The sequence below is a fragment of the Perna viridis genome, chromosome 8 (assembly GCF_037379345.1).
Source record: "Perna viridis isolate PV_CMFRI_1.1 ecotype Kerala chromosome 8, ASM3737934v1, whole genome shotgun sequence".
Taxonomy (NCBI): Eukaryota; Metazoa; Mollusca; class Bivalvia; order Mytilida; family Mytilidae; genus Perna; species Perna viridis.
The window spans coordinates 32,980,614-32,998,201 of record NC_142452.1 but is presented as its reverse complement, the minus strand read 5'-3'; the positions used below and the strand labels follow the sequence as shown (position 1 = coordinate 32,998,201).

At 31.3% G+C, this 17,588-nt stretch overlaps 1 protein-coding gene across 6 annotated transcripts in view; it reads right to left on the bottom strand.

Moving 5' to 3' along the window:
* The window catches only part of LOC148610290 (uncharacterized), a 54,270-nt gene that overhangs the window by 9,420 nt on the left and 27,262 nt on the right, over positions 1 to 17,588 (bottom strand). For 5 of the 6 annotated variants that reach the window (XM_088542623.1, XM_088542627.1, XM_088542624.1 and 2 more), the window contains 6 exons: positions 17,081 to 17,242; positions 13,068 to 13,293; positions 10,277 to 10,294; positions 6,998 to 7,137; positions 3,867 to 3,951; positions 1,310 to 1,451 (listed from right to left, as the gene is read on the bottom strand). In XM_088542623.1, the coding sequence (XP_088398749.1) occupies positions 1,310 to 1,451; positions 3,867 to 3,951; positions 6,998 to 7,137; positions 10,277 to 10,294; positions 13,068 to 13,293; positions 17,081 to 17,242 (773 nt within the window). The remainder of the gene's footprint in view (positions 1 to 1,309; positions 1,452 to 3,866; positions 3,952 to 6,997; positions 7,138 to 10,276; positions 10,295 to 13,067; positions 13,294 to 17,080; positions 17,243 to 17,588) is intronic. The other variant, XM_088542626.1, reaches the window with a different exon arrangement.

The following is a 17,588-nucleotide window of genomic DNA, read 5'->3' as shown; positions in this document are numbered from 1 at the left end:
GAATAACAAAAGGGCTTCTGTGAGATTACATTGAACTTCCAATTCATATCATCAGTAAAAAGGTTTAAACATAAGCGTGATTAAGTGTGATCCTTGAAATGAAGCAAAATTCATTGTACTTTTATAACTGTTTCTGTGAGGACAACAGTTTTGAGTAAAATAAAATGTTTCTCAACTACTTAGTACATGTATATACATATGTGTAATATACTTTACAAATATCAACTTTTGCAGGGTATAAAGAAAACCCTTTTATGGAAAAGAAATGCAAGTTTGACCCCAACTGCATTTTTCAAATATAATTTTCACTCGAAAAAAACCTCGCAGGGATGTCCACAAACAAAGAAGCCCGGGATAATGTTTAAGTAATAGTGGTTTGACAGTATTATGCTTCTCTGTCTTACAATTGTCAGGAGAATCTACTTTTTATCTTTAACTAATGCCTGACATGATCAAAAGGACTGTTTCAGTGGTTGATCCAGAGGGGTTTTCATGGGTTGGACCCCATTTGTTGGAAAACATTTTATGATTATGTACAAAATTTGGGCAAAAATATACAAATAAAAGTATAGACCCTCTTTTTTTCTGAAACTCCTCTGGAAACCCCCCTTTCCAAATTTCTGGATTTGCCAGAAGTATCTTATTTTATATAAAAACAGTTTTTGAAATAAGGACTGATCAGCTTAACATGTATTAGAAAGTCAGTCATAACATAAAATCAAATTAAAATTTCCCCCTTTTTTTCTCCTAAATAAGTCACATTAAAATCGTTAATGTCAAAAAATGAAAACTGACAATCATAGACTAATCATTATAAGGTTATACAAGAAAAAAACATATTTCAATAGTCCTTTTTCATACCAGTATATACGGAATACAAGCCATTTTAGAAATTTTTTCAAAGGGACATAACCCACCAACACCCGACAACCTGGCTGGCGGTCTCATTCTGGAAAGGAAAAGGAGTTAACATTTTCCTTGTAAACTTACGGTATTTTCACTTCGATAAGTACCTTGATGGTTTGAAATAATTTATTTAAAAGTATCCAAGTGTTTACTGCGCCTCTAATAAATTGCATTTTTTAATTTAAAGTCTACTGCTGTCACATGACAAATTTGTAGAAAGTTACTCCCCTTTGGTTAAAATCTTAGAAAAACAAAACCAAAGTCGGGAATATGAAAAAGGACTATTGATTAAATAAATATTATCTACCAACATGCATATATTTATTATAACATACATGTACTTTTAAAGGTAAAGAAAAATTCCAACAGAAATGTGTGAAGATCTAAAAATAGGCTACCTTACCTGGCATCACAGGCTTTAGCATGTGACGGTGGCATATGATACGTTGGATATGCCAGCCGATTCACCTCTGACTGAGTTAGTGTCTGCTTCGAAGATAGACTAGAAGATTTTTTCATGTCTGAAGCTTCACTGTCTTCCCTCTCTGAAATCAGATAAATACACTGCATGCAAATATCAAGTCAATTTACGTGGTATCATGCAAGATTATTCCAAGTAGTATTCTGGCAGAGGGATGTGTGTAATTTAAAGTTTAAATCTAATTTTGTTCTATGCATCTACCTAGTATTTTTTCATAAGGCACAGACCGTTTTCTTCTTGAGAGGGTCGGGGAGGGGGGCTGGGATTATATGTTAAGTTAAAATAAATTTCATGAAAATAATTTATTTACTTTAGCAGCTGCTTCGGTTACAAAATTTTATTTGAAAATAAACACTGAGAGCAACCAAAAGTGTCTACAACATATGCCTCATCTTTATAAAGTCATGTAACAAATTTGAAACCAATTCAACCAATTGTGAGTAAAAAAATTTGGATGAAATTCTAACAAACAATAATGGATGGATGGACGATCAAGGTAATCCCAATAAACCACACCCACTCGTTGAGTAGATAATTAAATTCAAATGGATACATCTTTTACTTTTCAGTATAATATAACAGTTTTACTGAATTGATTAGTATTATTACAAGTAATGTCACTGGCTTAAAAATATTTTTCTTAACATAAATTTAAATCATATTAAAGTTAAAAAATACCCTCAATAAGACCAATATATTTTAATTTTTATTGACTTAATTGAATACATGATTAAGATCCACTTCCACACAAAGCACTCATAATTGACATATATATTTGGTATTTTTAAATGTAGCTTTGTATACCAATGTGTGTGGGGGGGGGGATGGGGGTGGGATACAGATAAAATTAAATTGTGACAATCAAATCTTAACCTTCATCATTAAAAATAAATAGTTTTTACTCCAACTTCAAATTATTGTCCTTATGATAGATATACAATATTTACAAGTAATGCAAGAAAATCCTCAATTATCTATTAAAAACTCCTTATAATCAATTGAGTTAGAACCTGCCTGGATATTATACAAAGCTGTACCAGTATTTTAAGGTTCCCATCAATGAATATAGACAACATTAACTAATATAAAACATCAATTTATTATCAAAAAATGGAATAAAGGCATTTTCAAAGGATTCCTTTTAAAACAGACTAATGAAATCTGCAAAAGATACAAATTTCCTTTGAAGAGAAATTTTATCATGTTTATAATAAAAAGAAAGATTTATTAAGTGGAAGTGTTTGTAAGAATCTGGCAAAATTGGAAAAATCAGAAACATGCATGTCTAACTCCAGCAATTTGACAATGTAATATCACTCAAGGATACTTTCTCAATTTGAAAAGACCATTATTTGATCTTTGCATCACTGGCTCTGATCAAAAATGTTTCAATAAAATCTTAGAAAAATGAGAATTTTGACAGAGTTATCTGCCCTTGAAATGTTAATTTTCAGTACATTTCAATGAAATTGTAACTCAATGGTTTTTTTATACGATGATTCTACCACTGCCTGATTCTTACAAAGACTGACAATTAAACAGATAGATGCAATATGGTCCATTTTTAACATTAAATGTCCTCATTACAAAAGCATGTATCATTACAGTAATAGCAATGATTCATTAAATTTTCCCAATAGTATAAACTTTATTCATTTTGACATCGATTTTGGAGTAGATGTATAAAACATATCACTTAAACCTCCAGGATGTGAAGTGTTTGAAAAAAAAATAAACTGAAAATGTCTCACTACAAAACATAATTCGTTTACAAATGAATTTGTTGTTTTTTGTTGAGGTTTGTATTTCTCGTCTTATCTATTGCTATTAGCTGATGAATAAGTCCACAAAGCAAAAAGTTTGGGCCTCCCATTCTTTTTTTTATCACCTTTTATTTGTATTTTACTTGTATTTCGTTCCATTTTAATATTATAAAAGTGGCGACTTTTAACATGGTTTCATTTATATGTATGGTCATCTACATTATACGTCTCATTATATCATTTTTTATTTCAAAAAAGCTTTTTGTTTACAATAAACCAAAATGGAACAACATACATGTAATTGAAAGATAGATGAGTTATGGTTTAGCATCCTATGGCCAACATTTATGACATGCTCAGCCAAATTTTTATAGCTCACAGAACCAACAGTCTGTATGTAGGCACGTCACCCAACTCAAATATATAATTTTGACTCTCAACCAACAAAATCATCACTGGATTTTATTACTTTGTTGCTGGGGCCTTCCATTGAGCTTAATTAAAGTTGTGTTTACACCTTTTGGTGATCTATGAAAGTATTTACAATATTGGATTCAAGTTATACACAGGTGCATTTATTGTCTTTCACTATTTCCATTATTTTTTTCATCTATCTCCATTATTTACTCCATCTATCTCCTATATGCAACATACTAATTGAGGCCAGCATGCTACCTGAAGACCACTGAGGCGGTAAAGTACAACAAAAAACCTACCTTCCTGCTGTTTAGTGAGTCTCTCCAACTGTCCTGGGAAGTAGTATTCTATCTCCTTCTCTTTTTGGTACTCAAATCTCCCTTTCTGTAATGTTAAATAAGAAATTGTATCAAAAAGCACAAAATTCCAGTTCTTAACGTCTAGTCCCAAACATCCACAAATTTCTGCTGAATCTATCTACAGTTAACATTTCACTATAAATATTTTACAATATCACAAGAATCACAGATTCATGTCATTTCAAATTTAAAAGAATCTCAAACATTAAAATATTTTTAGTGAACTGTCATCTTGAAATTTGACAATAGATTTTTAATTGACAGATTTTGCAGTAACATGACAAATCAAACACTGGAAAATTTAAACAGTGATCGAAAAGGTCTACCCAAAATGTAATTTTCAATTTGATAGTATTAATCATTTTAAGTATCATGCAGATTATATTTGTTTGAGATTGATAGCACTCATAAACATGTGGTACAAATTCCCAGAAAATATTTTCCTAAACTATGAAGCATGAAGAGAAATTTTCAAATTTGTACCAAAACAAATTATTTTTTTCATAACTTTGTATTTATTTTTTAAAAAGTTTTTCTTTTCTTCTGATTTTCTCAACATTCATTCATTACAATCACTGTTGTCAATGTCTGCAGCACATTTTAAGATAAGGCACCAAGTACTGGTATTGAATACCCTGAGCAAGACAAAAAAAGATGTGGAGATAACATATACCCCAACATTAAAGTTTTCAAATGAAAAGGGGCAATAACTCCTCAATAATAAAATTAGGCCTGTTTTTTTATTCTCAACTGCATTGAGTTAAAGTTAGAATAAACATTTTCAAAAATGGTTTATTTTTTACAGAACATATGCTCCTTTAAACACCAGTTATTGGGAAAGAAGTTTTTGTAATGGGCCCATAGCCCCTTTCTGAATAAAATATGGGCCATTTCTTCCACTAATGGGCCATCTGGCCAAAACAATGGGTCATTTTAGGTACTATTTATTGTCAATATGATTGAACTCATCTTTTTGTATACTTGTTTCTGACAGCCATTGTAAGGTGTGGTTTTTTTCTGTTTTAATAACTAGCAGTGACATCTGGATGATAATTTTGATAAGGTTGGGCAAAAGCACAAAAGTGTGATGAATAGCTTGATGAACAAGTGAACAATAAGTTTGGGTATAAAATTTCAATTTTAATCATGAAACAACTTGTCCAGGAATCAGAACCATGAAATCAAAGTTTGATACATTGTATTTAAGTGCTACCATCTGGTTCTTAGAAAGAGTAGTAGGGTTATGTTTACAGGAGGAACCAAACAGAATTTCCAATAGTTTAATGACACAATCTGACTGATAGAGTAAATATAAACTCACTCCCCAATCAGGTCACTGTTCATACATTATATTGACTCAGAAGTTAAAACAATATTTACTCAAATAAGTTTAGGTATTATACTCATAGTTAATAGAAATCTGTGTGTTGTTTGTTGGATATGCTATGCTATACTGTTGATTAATATTTCCCTAATATCTGGGGTCTAAATAAAATAAGCCAGACTGGTAAAACAGGTCTGGTTATTTTCAACAGCAGGAATAATTCATGTACTTAAGGAGGTAGACCTAGGGTAAGGGACATAACTCATGAAATCAGAGATATGTTTGTATCATATTCAATTTCATCAAAGCCTATCAAGCTTTTGTTTGAAGCAGAATAAAATCAATCTAAGTTAATTAGATGCTTATTTAAGATGGATATAAAGTGCTGCGTACAAACGTACTGATGATTTTTAAGAGTTGCGTCCCTTACCCTAGGTCTACCTCCTTAAAACTAGTCCTAAGAAACTAATATACATCTAAGTTTCACTGACACTCACATTCATGAAAACCATCTCTGTAAGTCCTACTTAAGGGTTTCCAGTGGATTTTTTTTAGAGAAAATATATACATGTATCTGCTATTGCACAATTCTTAAGTGGAACTATACTTTAAAAAATTGCAAATATTTGACCACTAGTTAAAGACAAAAATCTTTTTGATGCCTATTAAAACAGAACACCAGACCATTTACAAGGGGTAGAAAATGATGTTTTACAGCAAGTAAAATAGTTAATTGCAGGGAATAGAGTTGGTCCTTCCTTGATAAAGTAACCATTGCACCATGAACTGCCTGAGGTAGTTTTTGTGCACCATGAACTCCCTGAGGACTTTTTTTGGACAATCAAATGGAGATTACAATTACCTAAAGAAGACTAAAAATTGTTAATCGTCTTGTCAATTTTTCATCAACTCTATTCCTGAAGTGATCTATTTTATTCACTGTAAAATTCATGACTACTTTAGGCTAAAGGAGACCATAGTTTGTTAGAATCCAGGCAAGTCTTAAGTATGTTTCTCATAATCACTCTGTTATTCATAGTGTCATTCAAAACTATTCTCTATACAAGACAATAATCTAATGTTATTGATCACAATTGTTCATGACAGCTAACAGGATTAAGAAAACACCGTCATGAAGGACTGTAAGATTTTTCTGTCTGTGAAGAAATACCTTGAAAAATGTGGTGCATACTGAAAAACCTACAAAGCAGGTTATTTTCAAGTGTGCTCCACAGGCACAAAGTTCATCAGCTGATTGTCATCTTATCACTTGAAGACCAAATCTATACCCTAACAGCATTTTTGTATGTACTCCTATTTTGTAGATAGAATTTTACATTTCAAATAAACATGACATAATTAATGGTCGAGATAATCAATCAAACCTTCCCTATTAAAAAAAGTAAAAAGTAGTTCCCATGAACAATATACAGCTATGCTAAACCACGTGATATCACCATTCCCAGGTTTTGGGGGCATGTAAAGTCCTACGACTTTTTATAAAACTAAATAAAAAAACACGGAAAATAAAGGATAGCTACCATCAAACAAACAGTCTATTGACAGACTATTAGGATTCCTCCAACAGTCCTTAGTAATGGTGTTAATAATGTGCAGACAGGCAGACGGACAGACAGACAGAAAAGGGTGCACCATAATTAGTCGGTCAAAGACAGCCATATTAAAATTCTTTTACAAACCAGTTACTTTTTTCTCCCAAAGACTCATATACATGCAGTAATCTTACCACAGTTTCTATATTAAACTTGAGTTCATCATATTTCTTTTGTGTTTCTTCAATCTCTTCCTCACTGACTGCTTTAGCTGTCCATACTGCCTGAGGCTTTGGGATAGTTGGTTTGTCAGAGAGATCAGGCCGAGTTCTACCTACAATGCAAAACAAAGTATGTTCATCACAATGCTAAAACATTCTACAAAAAGCCTATTAATACCAATTGAGACATTAAATAGCACTCCACATAAGAATCATGCAAAATGAGATTCAATGTTGGAAAGCCTACATATTTTTATTTTTGATATTTTGTTTCAAATATCATAGCAAACAGAAAGTAACGTGTGGCCTTTCATATTACCCGAGTTTATAGGAGATAAAAATTACATAAAATGTACTGTAGATAGATAATCCTGTAATAGACACTAAAATACAATAGAAACTATTGGATTTTCCATGTGGATTATCTCCTAAGAGCAGACAGATTGGAATGAATTATACATTTCATCATATAGACCTATAAAGCAACTGAATAACAAAAATAAAAACATGTATCACATTTAACAGAATTTGCATGATTCTTATATAGACTGCTACTTAAAACTGTAACTATCTGAAATGGATCAATAAAGTAGGTAATCCAGGCAAAAGAGGGGTTTCAGGCTATTATCGGTCAATATTCACCCCATAAATGCATAAAAGTTTTTCAAAGTGATGAAATTCAGACGAATAGATGGACAAAATGCTGGATGGAATGACGGATAGATGGACGAGTAAATTTCAATACATCAACCATCGGTTGTTTAGTGTGAAATATCTTCCCAAGAAGATATATTTAATCAAATGAAGTTATTATCATCTTCTTAATACTTCTCCCCATCAACTTATAGTCTCCTATTTAATATGCCAAAGAATAAACAATAAGCCTGTCCAAAACACTAAGACCTTCAGAATAATCGAGCGAAAAAAACAAGGCCAAATATTTCTACTCCCAAAGTTTTTTTAAACAATATCATATTCAAGAATTTTAATTTCATCTTTAAATTAATATCTGATAAACTATTGTCAGGAAGGAGAAAAGGATCAAAATAACATGATCTATATGATATCACTATGAAGTGTTTTGATAAAAAAAATTCGTATCTATGATTCATACAATTTCTTCCTTATCTTTTTCATTCTATTACAACTGTATTCTTATGGTGTCATTGATGTCAAAATTTCAATTTATTTTAAGGTCTTCTTATTTGGCAACAGAAAATTCAATTAAAATGGAATTTAGACCTTACATGTTTTTTTTTGGCAGAGAAAGAATTTTAAAAGTCAATTTGTAAGAAAGAAAAGTCGGTTAATATATAAACCATACGGTAAGGATGTGTAAAGGGATTAAACTGTATATATATTTGTACCCTATTGAATTTATACAATTGTTATTATTTCAGTCCCTATTCATCATAAAAGCTGTTAAAAAGAACTTTTCTAACCTTACCTAATGCATTTTGTAAGTAATTAATATTTAACACATGTTCAGGCTAAACAAAACTTGAAGGTTTCGTGTAATAAAATCATGCCACTGACAACCTTGTCACACAAGAAATCAGAAAGCCAATGACTACTAGCGACAACCCCCACACCCGAACTTTAGTCTATGGTCAAGATAAAAACTGAGTCATCAAATAGAAAGTTTTTGTTGACCAAGCCTAAAATTGGATCACATGATATACAACACCTATATAAAAGTGATATGAAAATATCAAGGGACTGTGACAAAAAAATGACAAAGAAAATTAAATTAAAAAGTGTGACAGACAGGCTGTTGGACTAGTCTAATACAGTATACATCCTCTAAGGAGTACAGGTATAATACTACATATGTAAATTTTCCAAGGTGCTTATTTTGGCATATTTTCGAGATCTATCTAAAAATGCCAAAATAAATTCAGCAAATATTTTCTGCACTACTGAACATCCACCAAAATATGAAATGTCCAAATATTTTGTATACATTTTTGCCTAAAAACCACAAAATTTTTACACCTGCAAAAATAAATCTGTAAAAAATGTCATATAATGACTGTACACAATAAAGCCAGATACAGTTAAAATCTGAAAAAAAAATCAGCATACAACACATAAGAAATATTGTTGATTTAAATTCACTGAAACCCATAACAACAAATCATACCACTAAGGATGAACACATCAAAATCCAGTTGTCATGGTGAAGTTGGTTCTTGCTACCCAGGAAAAATTGTAATATATAATTTTAAAACAAATGGAATTATAAGCAAATGTTGCAACTTTTCCTGTGTATGAGATTGAACCCTTCTTTCAATAATAGCTTGAGCTAAAGTGCTAAAATTATGGTGTTCATGCAGTTTTTGTGATGATGTGTGAATCATTGAGAAGAAACCTTCTACCCCTAGTCCTATATACCTAATAATATTATCATGCAAGCTGACTATAAGTTATTAGACAAGTTCTGACTTCATCTTCCAACAACCATAGCATTCCATTACAGATATATGAAAAATCTGCCAAATGCATGTACTTTTATCGCTTACAGCAGGTGAAATGGTTATCTTCAGGGAATAGCACTGGTCAATCCCTTGATTGAATAGCCACTACCTGATGAAATGTACTACCAGTAGGTAGTTAATTAAATAATTATCTATGAAAAACTTTTTATCAAATGAAGGTTAAGAATACCTATGAAATGAAAAGGAAGTTCAACAGGTGATCATTGTTTTATTAAGGGATCAAGACCAACTCTATTCCCTAAAATTTACTGGTGAACCCACTGTAAAACCTCTGTTACAGCAGAAACTTTATATAAACATAGACTACAACAACTGGTGCAGATAATGAAATATAATCTTCACTATATTAATGCTATGCAACCAAGTTTTACAGAAACATAAAAAAAAAATTTCTGTCATTAAAAAATAACAAAATTTCTGTGATAAATATGAAAAATTAAGGAGGTAGACCTGGGGTAACGGACATAACTCATGAAATCAGTGATATGCTTGTATCATATTAAATTTCGCTAAAGTATTTCAAGCTTTCATTTGAAACAAAATGAAATCAGCCAAAGTTACTTTGATGCTTACATGAGATTGATGTAACATGCTGATTACAAACATTCCAATGATTTAGAAGAGTTGTGTCCCTTACCCTAGGACAACCTCCTTAAATATCAGACTTGAAAACTTCTAGATCTTTAAGAATCTTGTTCTATTAAAGAAAACTTGGCCGAATAGCTATTTTATTTGTTCTATATTTAAACCTTACCTTTTCGACGTTTACTTCCTACAAAATACCTGTACTCATCACCTATCTGTTTTTTATTTGGAATCAATTATCATTAATACTAGATTTATTACAGAACCAGTCTAAAACCTTTAGGATACCAAGGTTTTTATGAGATAGCGGTGGATTGAATTATTGATTATGACTATTTTGCCTTTAACAGTGGTTGATGAGTAAGTCATGCTACAAATATCTGTAGATTGGTGGAACAAATGAGGTGGAAAAAAAAACAGTTACAGATATTGAGTGAGGAAGTCCTTTAAAACAGTAGATGTGGTCCAGATTTAACTAAGCAAAGGAAACCATTTAGAATAGAAGACTGACTTCTATAGCTTTCATTCTCATTTTAAAACCTGCAAAGTAATTTTTGACCATCCTGAATTTTGTGATTTGTTTAATGAAGAGAAGTATCAAATTTCATTGATCTTTAATTTCAAATCTTGAATTTTTAGACAACTAAACACATAAATTAAGTGCCGCTTTTTCTTAAGTCCACCAATCTTGCAAATTAGTGGAAATGAGATATGAAACAAATTAGAGAAACTTACCCACAAAACAATACAGTACAACATAGAACCAAGCACCAAAAGTAATTAACAGAACATTTTTGGATAATATTACGCAAATCTTTACAATCAAGTTCCCTTCTGAACCTTGCAAGAATTTAAAAACTTATCTTATGCCTTTTTCTTCAGTATGGGAGTGGATGAGAAAGGGGGTGGGGGGGCTCTATTTTTTCCTTTTTCACAGTATGAGAATGCAAGTAAGGAATGCAATACCCAACCATACCAAGTATTGAATACATCATATTTTTGTACAAAAATAGACATTAACATTTTATCATTTTAAACAACCCTATCATAGCCATACTGCACTATGAAGCTTATGAACTCTTCCAAATTACATAAGTTATTCAACTTATTCATCACTACCTACAAGGTATCAATTCATTGCCTTTGTTCTGAGAGGGAAACAGAAAGATGATATTGGACAGTGTTATACAGAATAGATATGTTGAATATTTTAAAAAAGATAACAATCCCACGAAGACAAACAATTTCAGCTTAAGGCCACCGGTGGGTCTTCAATGATCCACAAGGAAATGTATGCCCCATATATATAAAGCCATAATATACCATTTGAATTGAAACCAATCGATCCATTGGAAGACGAAACATCCCATAGTTGCAACAAAATTAGGACAGAGCAAATGACTAACAAAATGACTGAAAGTGGACAATATTTTTTTTAATATACCAACCACTTGTCAAGAATGGGGTGGGGGTGGTAAACTGCAATTTAGCTACATAGTTTCTATCAGGTAGTTTTCCATTAAGACCATCACTTCATCCATCATTTACCCTGACAAAATCAATTCCTAAAATAACTTTTATCCATAACAAACCTCCGATAATAGTTAATCAGTAAGCAATTTGCCAAGGAAGTGTAAAGTCAAATATTTTCTTTTAATCAATACATATTGATCTGTGATCAATTTAAATTCTTTTCTATGGTTAGTCAATAAAGGATTAGTTTGGCAAAATAATTTATAAAATTGCTGTTAGGACCATATAAAAATATTATACTATCTTTTTATACTAGTCATGTTTCAAAGAGTAATCAGGGGAACCAAGATTCGGGTGAAAATCAAAAGAATAAATTCCAAGGTAAAAGACTAGACAGGGAAAACAGACATGCAACAAAGAACATAAAATAATCAAAATGAAAAGTGTCATCTGATTTTCTAGAAGGAATTTGTTCATCCATTTTAAAATGGCACAAGATACAACAAGAATCTGATCAAAAGTGAGATTCAAATTCTACAGACAAAGGGCAGTAACTCTAGTGACCAAATTATCATACAATCAGAAATTGCTTCAACAGATGAACTCTTTGAAGTATATACACCAACCCTGAAACCTATCAGCTATCAAAGTTACCAGCACATTTTTTTGTAAAAATGGTGTGCAAATTACTTTTGGGCTTTGTAAGAGTAATCAAGGGAACCAATGTTATAGTGGTAATCAAAAGAATGTAATCCAGGGACAAAGACCAGACATGGAAAACAGACATACACAACAAAGAACATAAAGTTAAAAAAAATCATACATACAGAGTAACAAAAGCAAATGAGCATGAATGAAAAACTGGGAGCATGGACCAGGTGCACCGATAGGGTAAGCATAAATTATAGAAAAGATCGATTGCTATTCCGAACAGAGTTAAAAAAAATGATGTCAAAGGAAAGTAAATCCTGGTACCTTTTATATCTGAACCTCTTGATAATGGAGAATTACAAATTTTCAGGTTTGTTCTAAATTTTAAATTTAGTTGTATACCTCATCTCATTCACAAACAGAAACAAATTTGCCATACAAATGGGAAATTTTCGAGAGTTTTTTAAAATTTTTTTTTGGAAGTTTTGGAAATTGTGAAAACAAAAGCTTGCCAAATTGAGGTCCGGATATTTTATATATAATTTCCCATTCCATTAAATCATAAGTTGCAAAAAAATAAAGACAGTGAAAATTTAATGCCCCTATTCATAGAGCAGATCACAAAATTTGGCATCTTAATATAAAAATTACCTGCTCCATGTATATGGTATATTTTATTAAAGCTTTTTTTTATTAATCAATGAAAAATAGTACCTTCAGAAGCCCTGATGAAGCACAAGTATATAATGAAAAAAACAACAAAAACCAAAAAAAACAAAAAAACTAAAGAAACAAGTAAAAAAACATTAAAGCGATTAAGATGCGAAGATACTAACCAAGAGCAGCATTTGCACTTTTGACCTTTCGTTGAACGAACTGGTAGGCATCTTGTGCGGTGAATTCCTGCTGTGGAGGTGGAGCCTCCTCTTCTTTGTACATTGAGAGGTCTGGTGCAGTTATGGGACGATCTCTAATATATCCTGCCTTGGCTCTGTACAGTTTACTATGTGATTTCACCAACTCGGATTTTAAATACCGAAACTTTAATTTCTGCTCTCTGGCCTACAATTAGGTAAGTAAAAAAATAAATGACAAGGCACTCTATCATTTCACAAAAAGAACAGCAAACAAAATGTCTTGTTGAAAAATACAAAACAGAATAACTGGCTCATGGCACTATGTTTGTTCTGAATTTAAACAAATATAAAAAGTATATGTATTTTGTGATCGCCTGTAATGGCTTGATATCAGATTACTATAATTATTTTGATGAATATTAGCAAAAAAATAACTGTATGTAAATAATAGGATAGAAGATACAATCAAACAAAAGTACTGTCATGTTATAATGGAGCAGGTGTACAGCTCTTTCTAAATACCATGCAGTAAATAATTAAAAAATATAGATAACAGATTTCCACATTTATCTAAGCATGTGTTTCAATGGGTCCTCATTATTCTTCTATAAAAATCATAGATTCAGGCACAGATCCTGTGATTTTGAAAAAGTTGCCAAATTTTGCCCAAAATTAAAAAAAAAAAAAATCAAACAAAAGGGGGCAGAAGAAAGGTTTCAAATACCAAATTACATGTATGTATCAAATCAACATGTATTTCTTTTTCTGAACAATTGCATGTTTCGAACTTCAAGAGTCTGGTTTTGATACAAATCTACATGGTCATTATACATACTAGTACCTTAACTTCTTTCACTGTTGAATGTGATAATAAAGTAACGCAATAGTAATAAATCACATATTTTTGAAAATAGTGACTCTCTTTAAAAGTTCACTTTTGAAATGAGAAAGTAAAATAAAACACCCCTTATAATGGAGGCAAAATTTGTAAAATTCACTGAAATATTGGTAGTTTATATTAGTGGCTATCTAGTTTTGTTTTCATTTATGAATTTACATGTTTGAAAGCCAAAAAGGAACATCACACAAAGCTAGGCTAGCTAAGAGCAAATGCATATTTTATCTGAATTAAAATAATTCTAATGACCATCAAATAAACTCATAAACTTCTTGAATAGAAACACAAATTACTCTATAAAGTTCATATGCAAGGGCGTAGTGTATGCGTACAGCCATACTAATAATTTTTGTTGTAAAAAATATAAAAAGGGGTATTTTACTCAGTAGCTAATCAAAATTAGTTCAAATATAGCAAGGGATCTTTTCCAACATACCAATTGCGATTTGAGTACTACACCTTTGATATTTTATTTTTAGGAGGTAGACCTAGGGTAAGGGACATAACTCATGAAGTCAGTGATATGTTTGTATTATACTCAATTTCACCAAATCCTCTCAAGCTTTTGTTTCAAGCAGAACAAAATGAATTCAAGTAAATTAGATGCTTACATAAGATTGATGTAAAATGCTGAATACAAACGTTCCAATGATTTAGAAGAGTTGTGTCCCTTACCCTATGTCTACCTCCATAAGGAATGGTCATTAGAATCAAGGGAAGGGTTCCAGGAATTTTCCCATTTCATTTATTAATGTGAGTCACTACTACCAAATTGATGATAAAAATGTTTTGGTAGCCAATCAAGGACATTGACAAACTCTTGCTTCAGAGAGTCATGGAATATTTTTAGTAAACCAACAATAACAGTCTATTGGTAGCCAGCTGACAACATCAACAAACTCTTGCTTCAGAGAGTCACTGAATATTTCTAGCAAACCAACAATAACAGTTCATTGGTAGCCAGCTGACAACATCGACAAACTCTTGCTTAAGAGAGTCACTGAATATTTCTAGCAAACCAACAAGAACAGTCTATCGGTAGCCAGCTGACAACATCGACAAACTCTTGCTTCAGAGAGTCACTGAATATTTCTAGCAAACCAACAATAACAGTTCATTGGTAGCCAGCTGACAACATCGACAAACTCTTGCTTAAGAGGGTCATTGAATATTTCTAGCAAACCAACAATAACAGTTTATTGGTAGCCAGCTGACAACATCGACAAACTCTTGCTTATCACTCAACAGTTATTACCCCTGAATCAAACATTTGGAATAGTTCGTCTGATATTTGGTTCTCAATATCCTAGAATGATTGTATCATATTAAAGTAAAATGTTTTTACATGAATAAAAATGGTTAAAAAAATTGAACAAAACAGAAAATCAGAAGCTTAAAAATGCGTTGGTCATACCTAATATTTCTAGTAGATAATTTTTCTGAGTTTTTTTTTTCTCAAAGATGACCTTGAATGATCATACTTTAGAACTTCAATATAAAAAACATAGGTCACAGAACTTGATTTCCAGAAAATTTAGCTTTACTTAAGCCAATATTTTACTACATTTTATATGGATTCTGTAGGAAATTTTCAATATTTTGCAAACTTAAAAAAAAAAAAAAAATTGGTATATCAAATTTCTTATAACTTGATATAAAGAACACTTAACTTGCATTCTTTCATACTATGAAGTCAAAATTGGGAGTCATAGAACTCATTACCTTGCAATATTAAAAAAAGAGAACTAAAATTCCCTATACATTTCAATAGAACAATTTCCCATCAATTATCTCCCCTTGAAAGAGGCTTCTTTAAAATAATGATTTTAATTTTACCATTCTAATTTTTATGTAAAAAAATCTTTTGAAATGTTTTAAATATATCATTTATAAATCATTTCAAACACTAGTAGTTTAGAGAAAATATATGTTGGTATGATTTTGGAAGATGACAGAAAAGAATACTCAGTGTATAACATGATCTACATATAAAGAAAAAAAATAGGATTTTTCCATTTTACTTTTACGTTTCTATGTACCAGTAGTGTGTGCATAATAGACATTAACAGTGCAGTGACTTGACATAAAACTGATATATGGATGTAACTTAAGAACAATGGGAAAATGAAAGACTGTGTCAACCATTTCCTCTAGTTAGAGCTAATTTCATATATCAAGTTTTGTCATGTCAATGCACATTTATAGCTTTAAATTATAAATAATCTTTAAACAACAAAGTCATATTTTAAGAAAGTAAACAATTTCTTTTGACTAAAACAGGTGACATCAAGAACATCCTGGAAACATAAAGACAACTAGATGTAACATTCAGTCAGTGACAGTGAAAAAATCAGTCAATGCATCTTGACAGGTCGAATGCTTGCAGTATAAGATAAAATAATTAATGGAGTTGTCATCAGAATATCATCAAGATTCAAATAGAAGGTAAAAGAAGATGGAAAAATTATCAATACTCTGTAAAAATAATAAGATATGGTCAGTTGTAGGTAACATACGTTCAATATGATATACTGTGGAAGAACTATTATTCGTGGGGTACCAATTTTCGTGGTTTTTGTGGGTAGGCCGATCCATGAAAAATCGTTCCCAATGAAAAGGAGATTTCCTTTGACGTGTATACTGAAAACCTCAAAACCACAAATTCAAGAATACACAAATTTGTGTTTCTTCCCTATTCCATGAAAATTGGTATCCATGAATTAAAGTTTCACATTATTAAAGTGTTAAAAAAATTCTCTTAATTTTTTATGACATGTTACAGTAATTTCTTCTTTCAACTCAACAAAAAAGTACAGTCATTCTTAATTTGAGTACTACTGATGTACTGTAAGAAAAGTGATAAAACGGCAAGAATATTTCAAATGAACATACATTGATTAAAAATGATTCCTGTTAAAGAGGGTGCATCTAAAAAAAAAAAAAATTTACAGAATAAAACCAAAAATTTGGTCCAATCAAATAAGAAGATTTTAATTAAAGCTAAATTCTTACACTAAACACATAAAATAATCTGGTCTAGTACCTGTGATTTGTGGAGACTTAAATAAGGTCCACAAACAGACTAGAACCTTACCAACTGAATCCTAGAGTCCCCACATACAACAGGAGGTTCTTTGAACTTCCCCTTTGTGAGAGTTTCATGTCCAAAGTCCCATTCTTCCTGTAGGTATTCTTGATTAAGTCTGTCTGCTAATTTTTTGTCATGGTGTGCTAAGAGCCGGTCAAAATCTACCAACTGCAAACAGAAAGATATTTGTCTAAGTATAGCTTAAAAGTTTTAATTTCCACATGGCTTTTGGTTTTTTCTAGTCAGATTTCTAGAAATTTATCTGAAAAATTTGGGCTGTTATTGTGCCATCTTAATAATAGATGTTTAGAGCATTAAGCATATTTTAACTGTAGAAGGTAAAGAGTCTAATGGATATCTCCCTGGATTTGTGCAAGGATCAGCTCATACTAAAAAAGTGAAATGCTATTCTCACCATTTCCGTGATTGTGAATTTATTTGTCTATTAAAATAGTAACTAAAATCTCATTTAAAAGATGTGCTTGCATTTTACAATGAAACCTGTTGTACATGA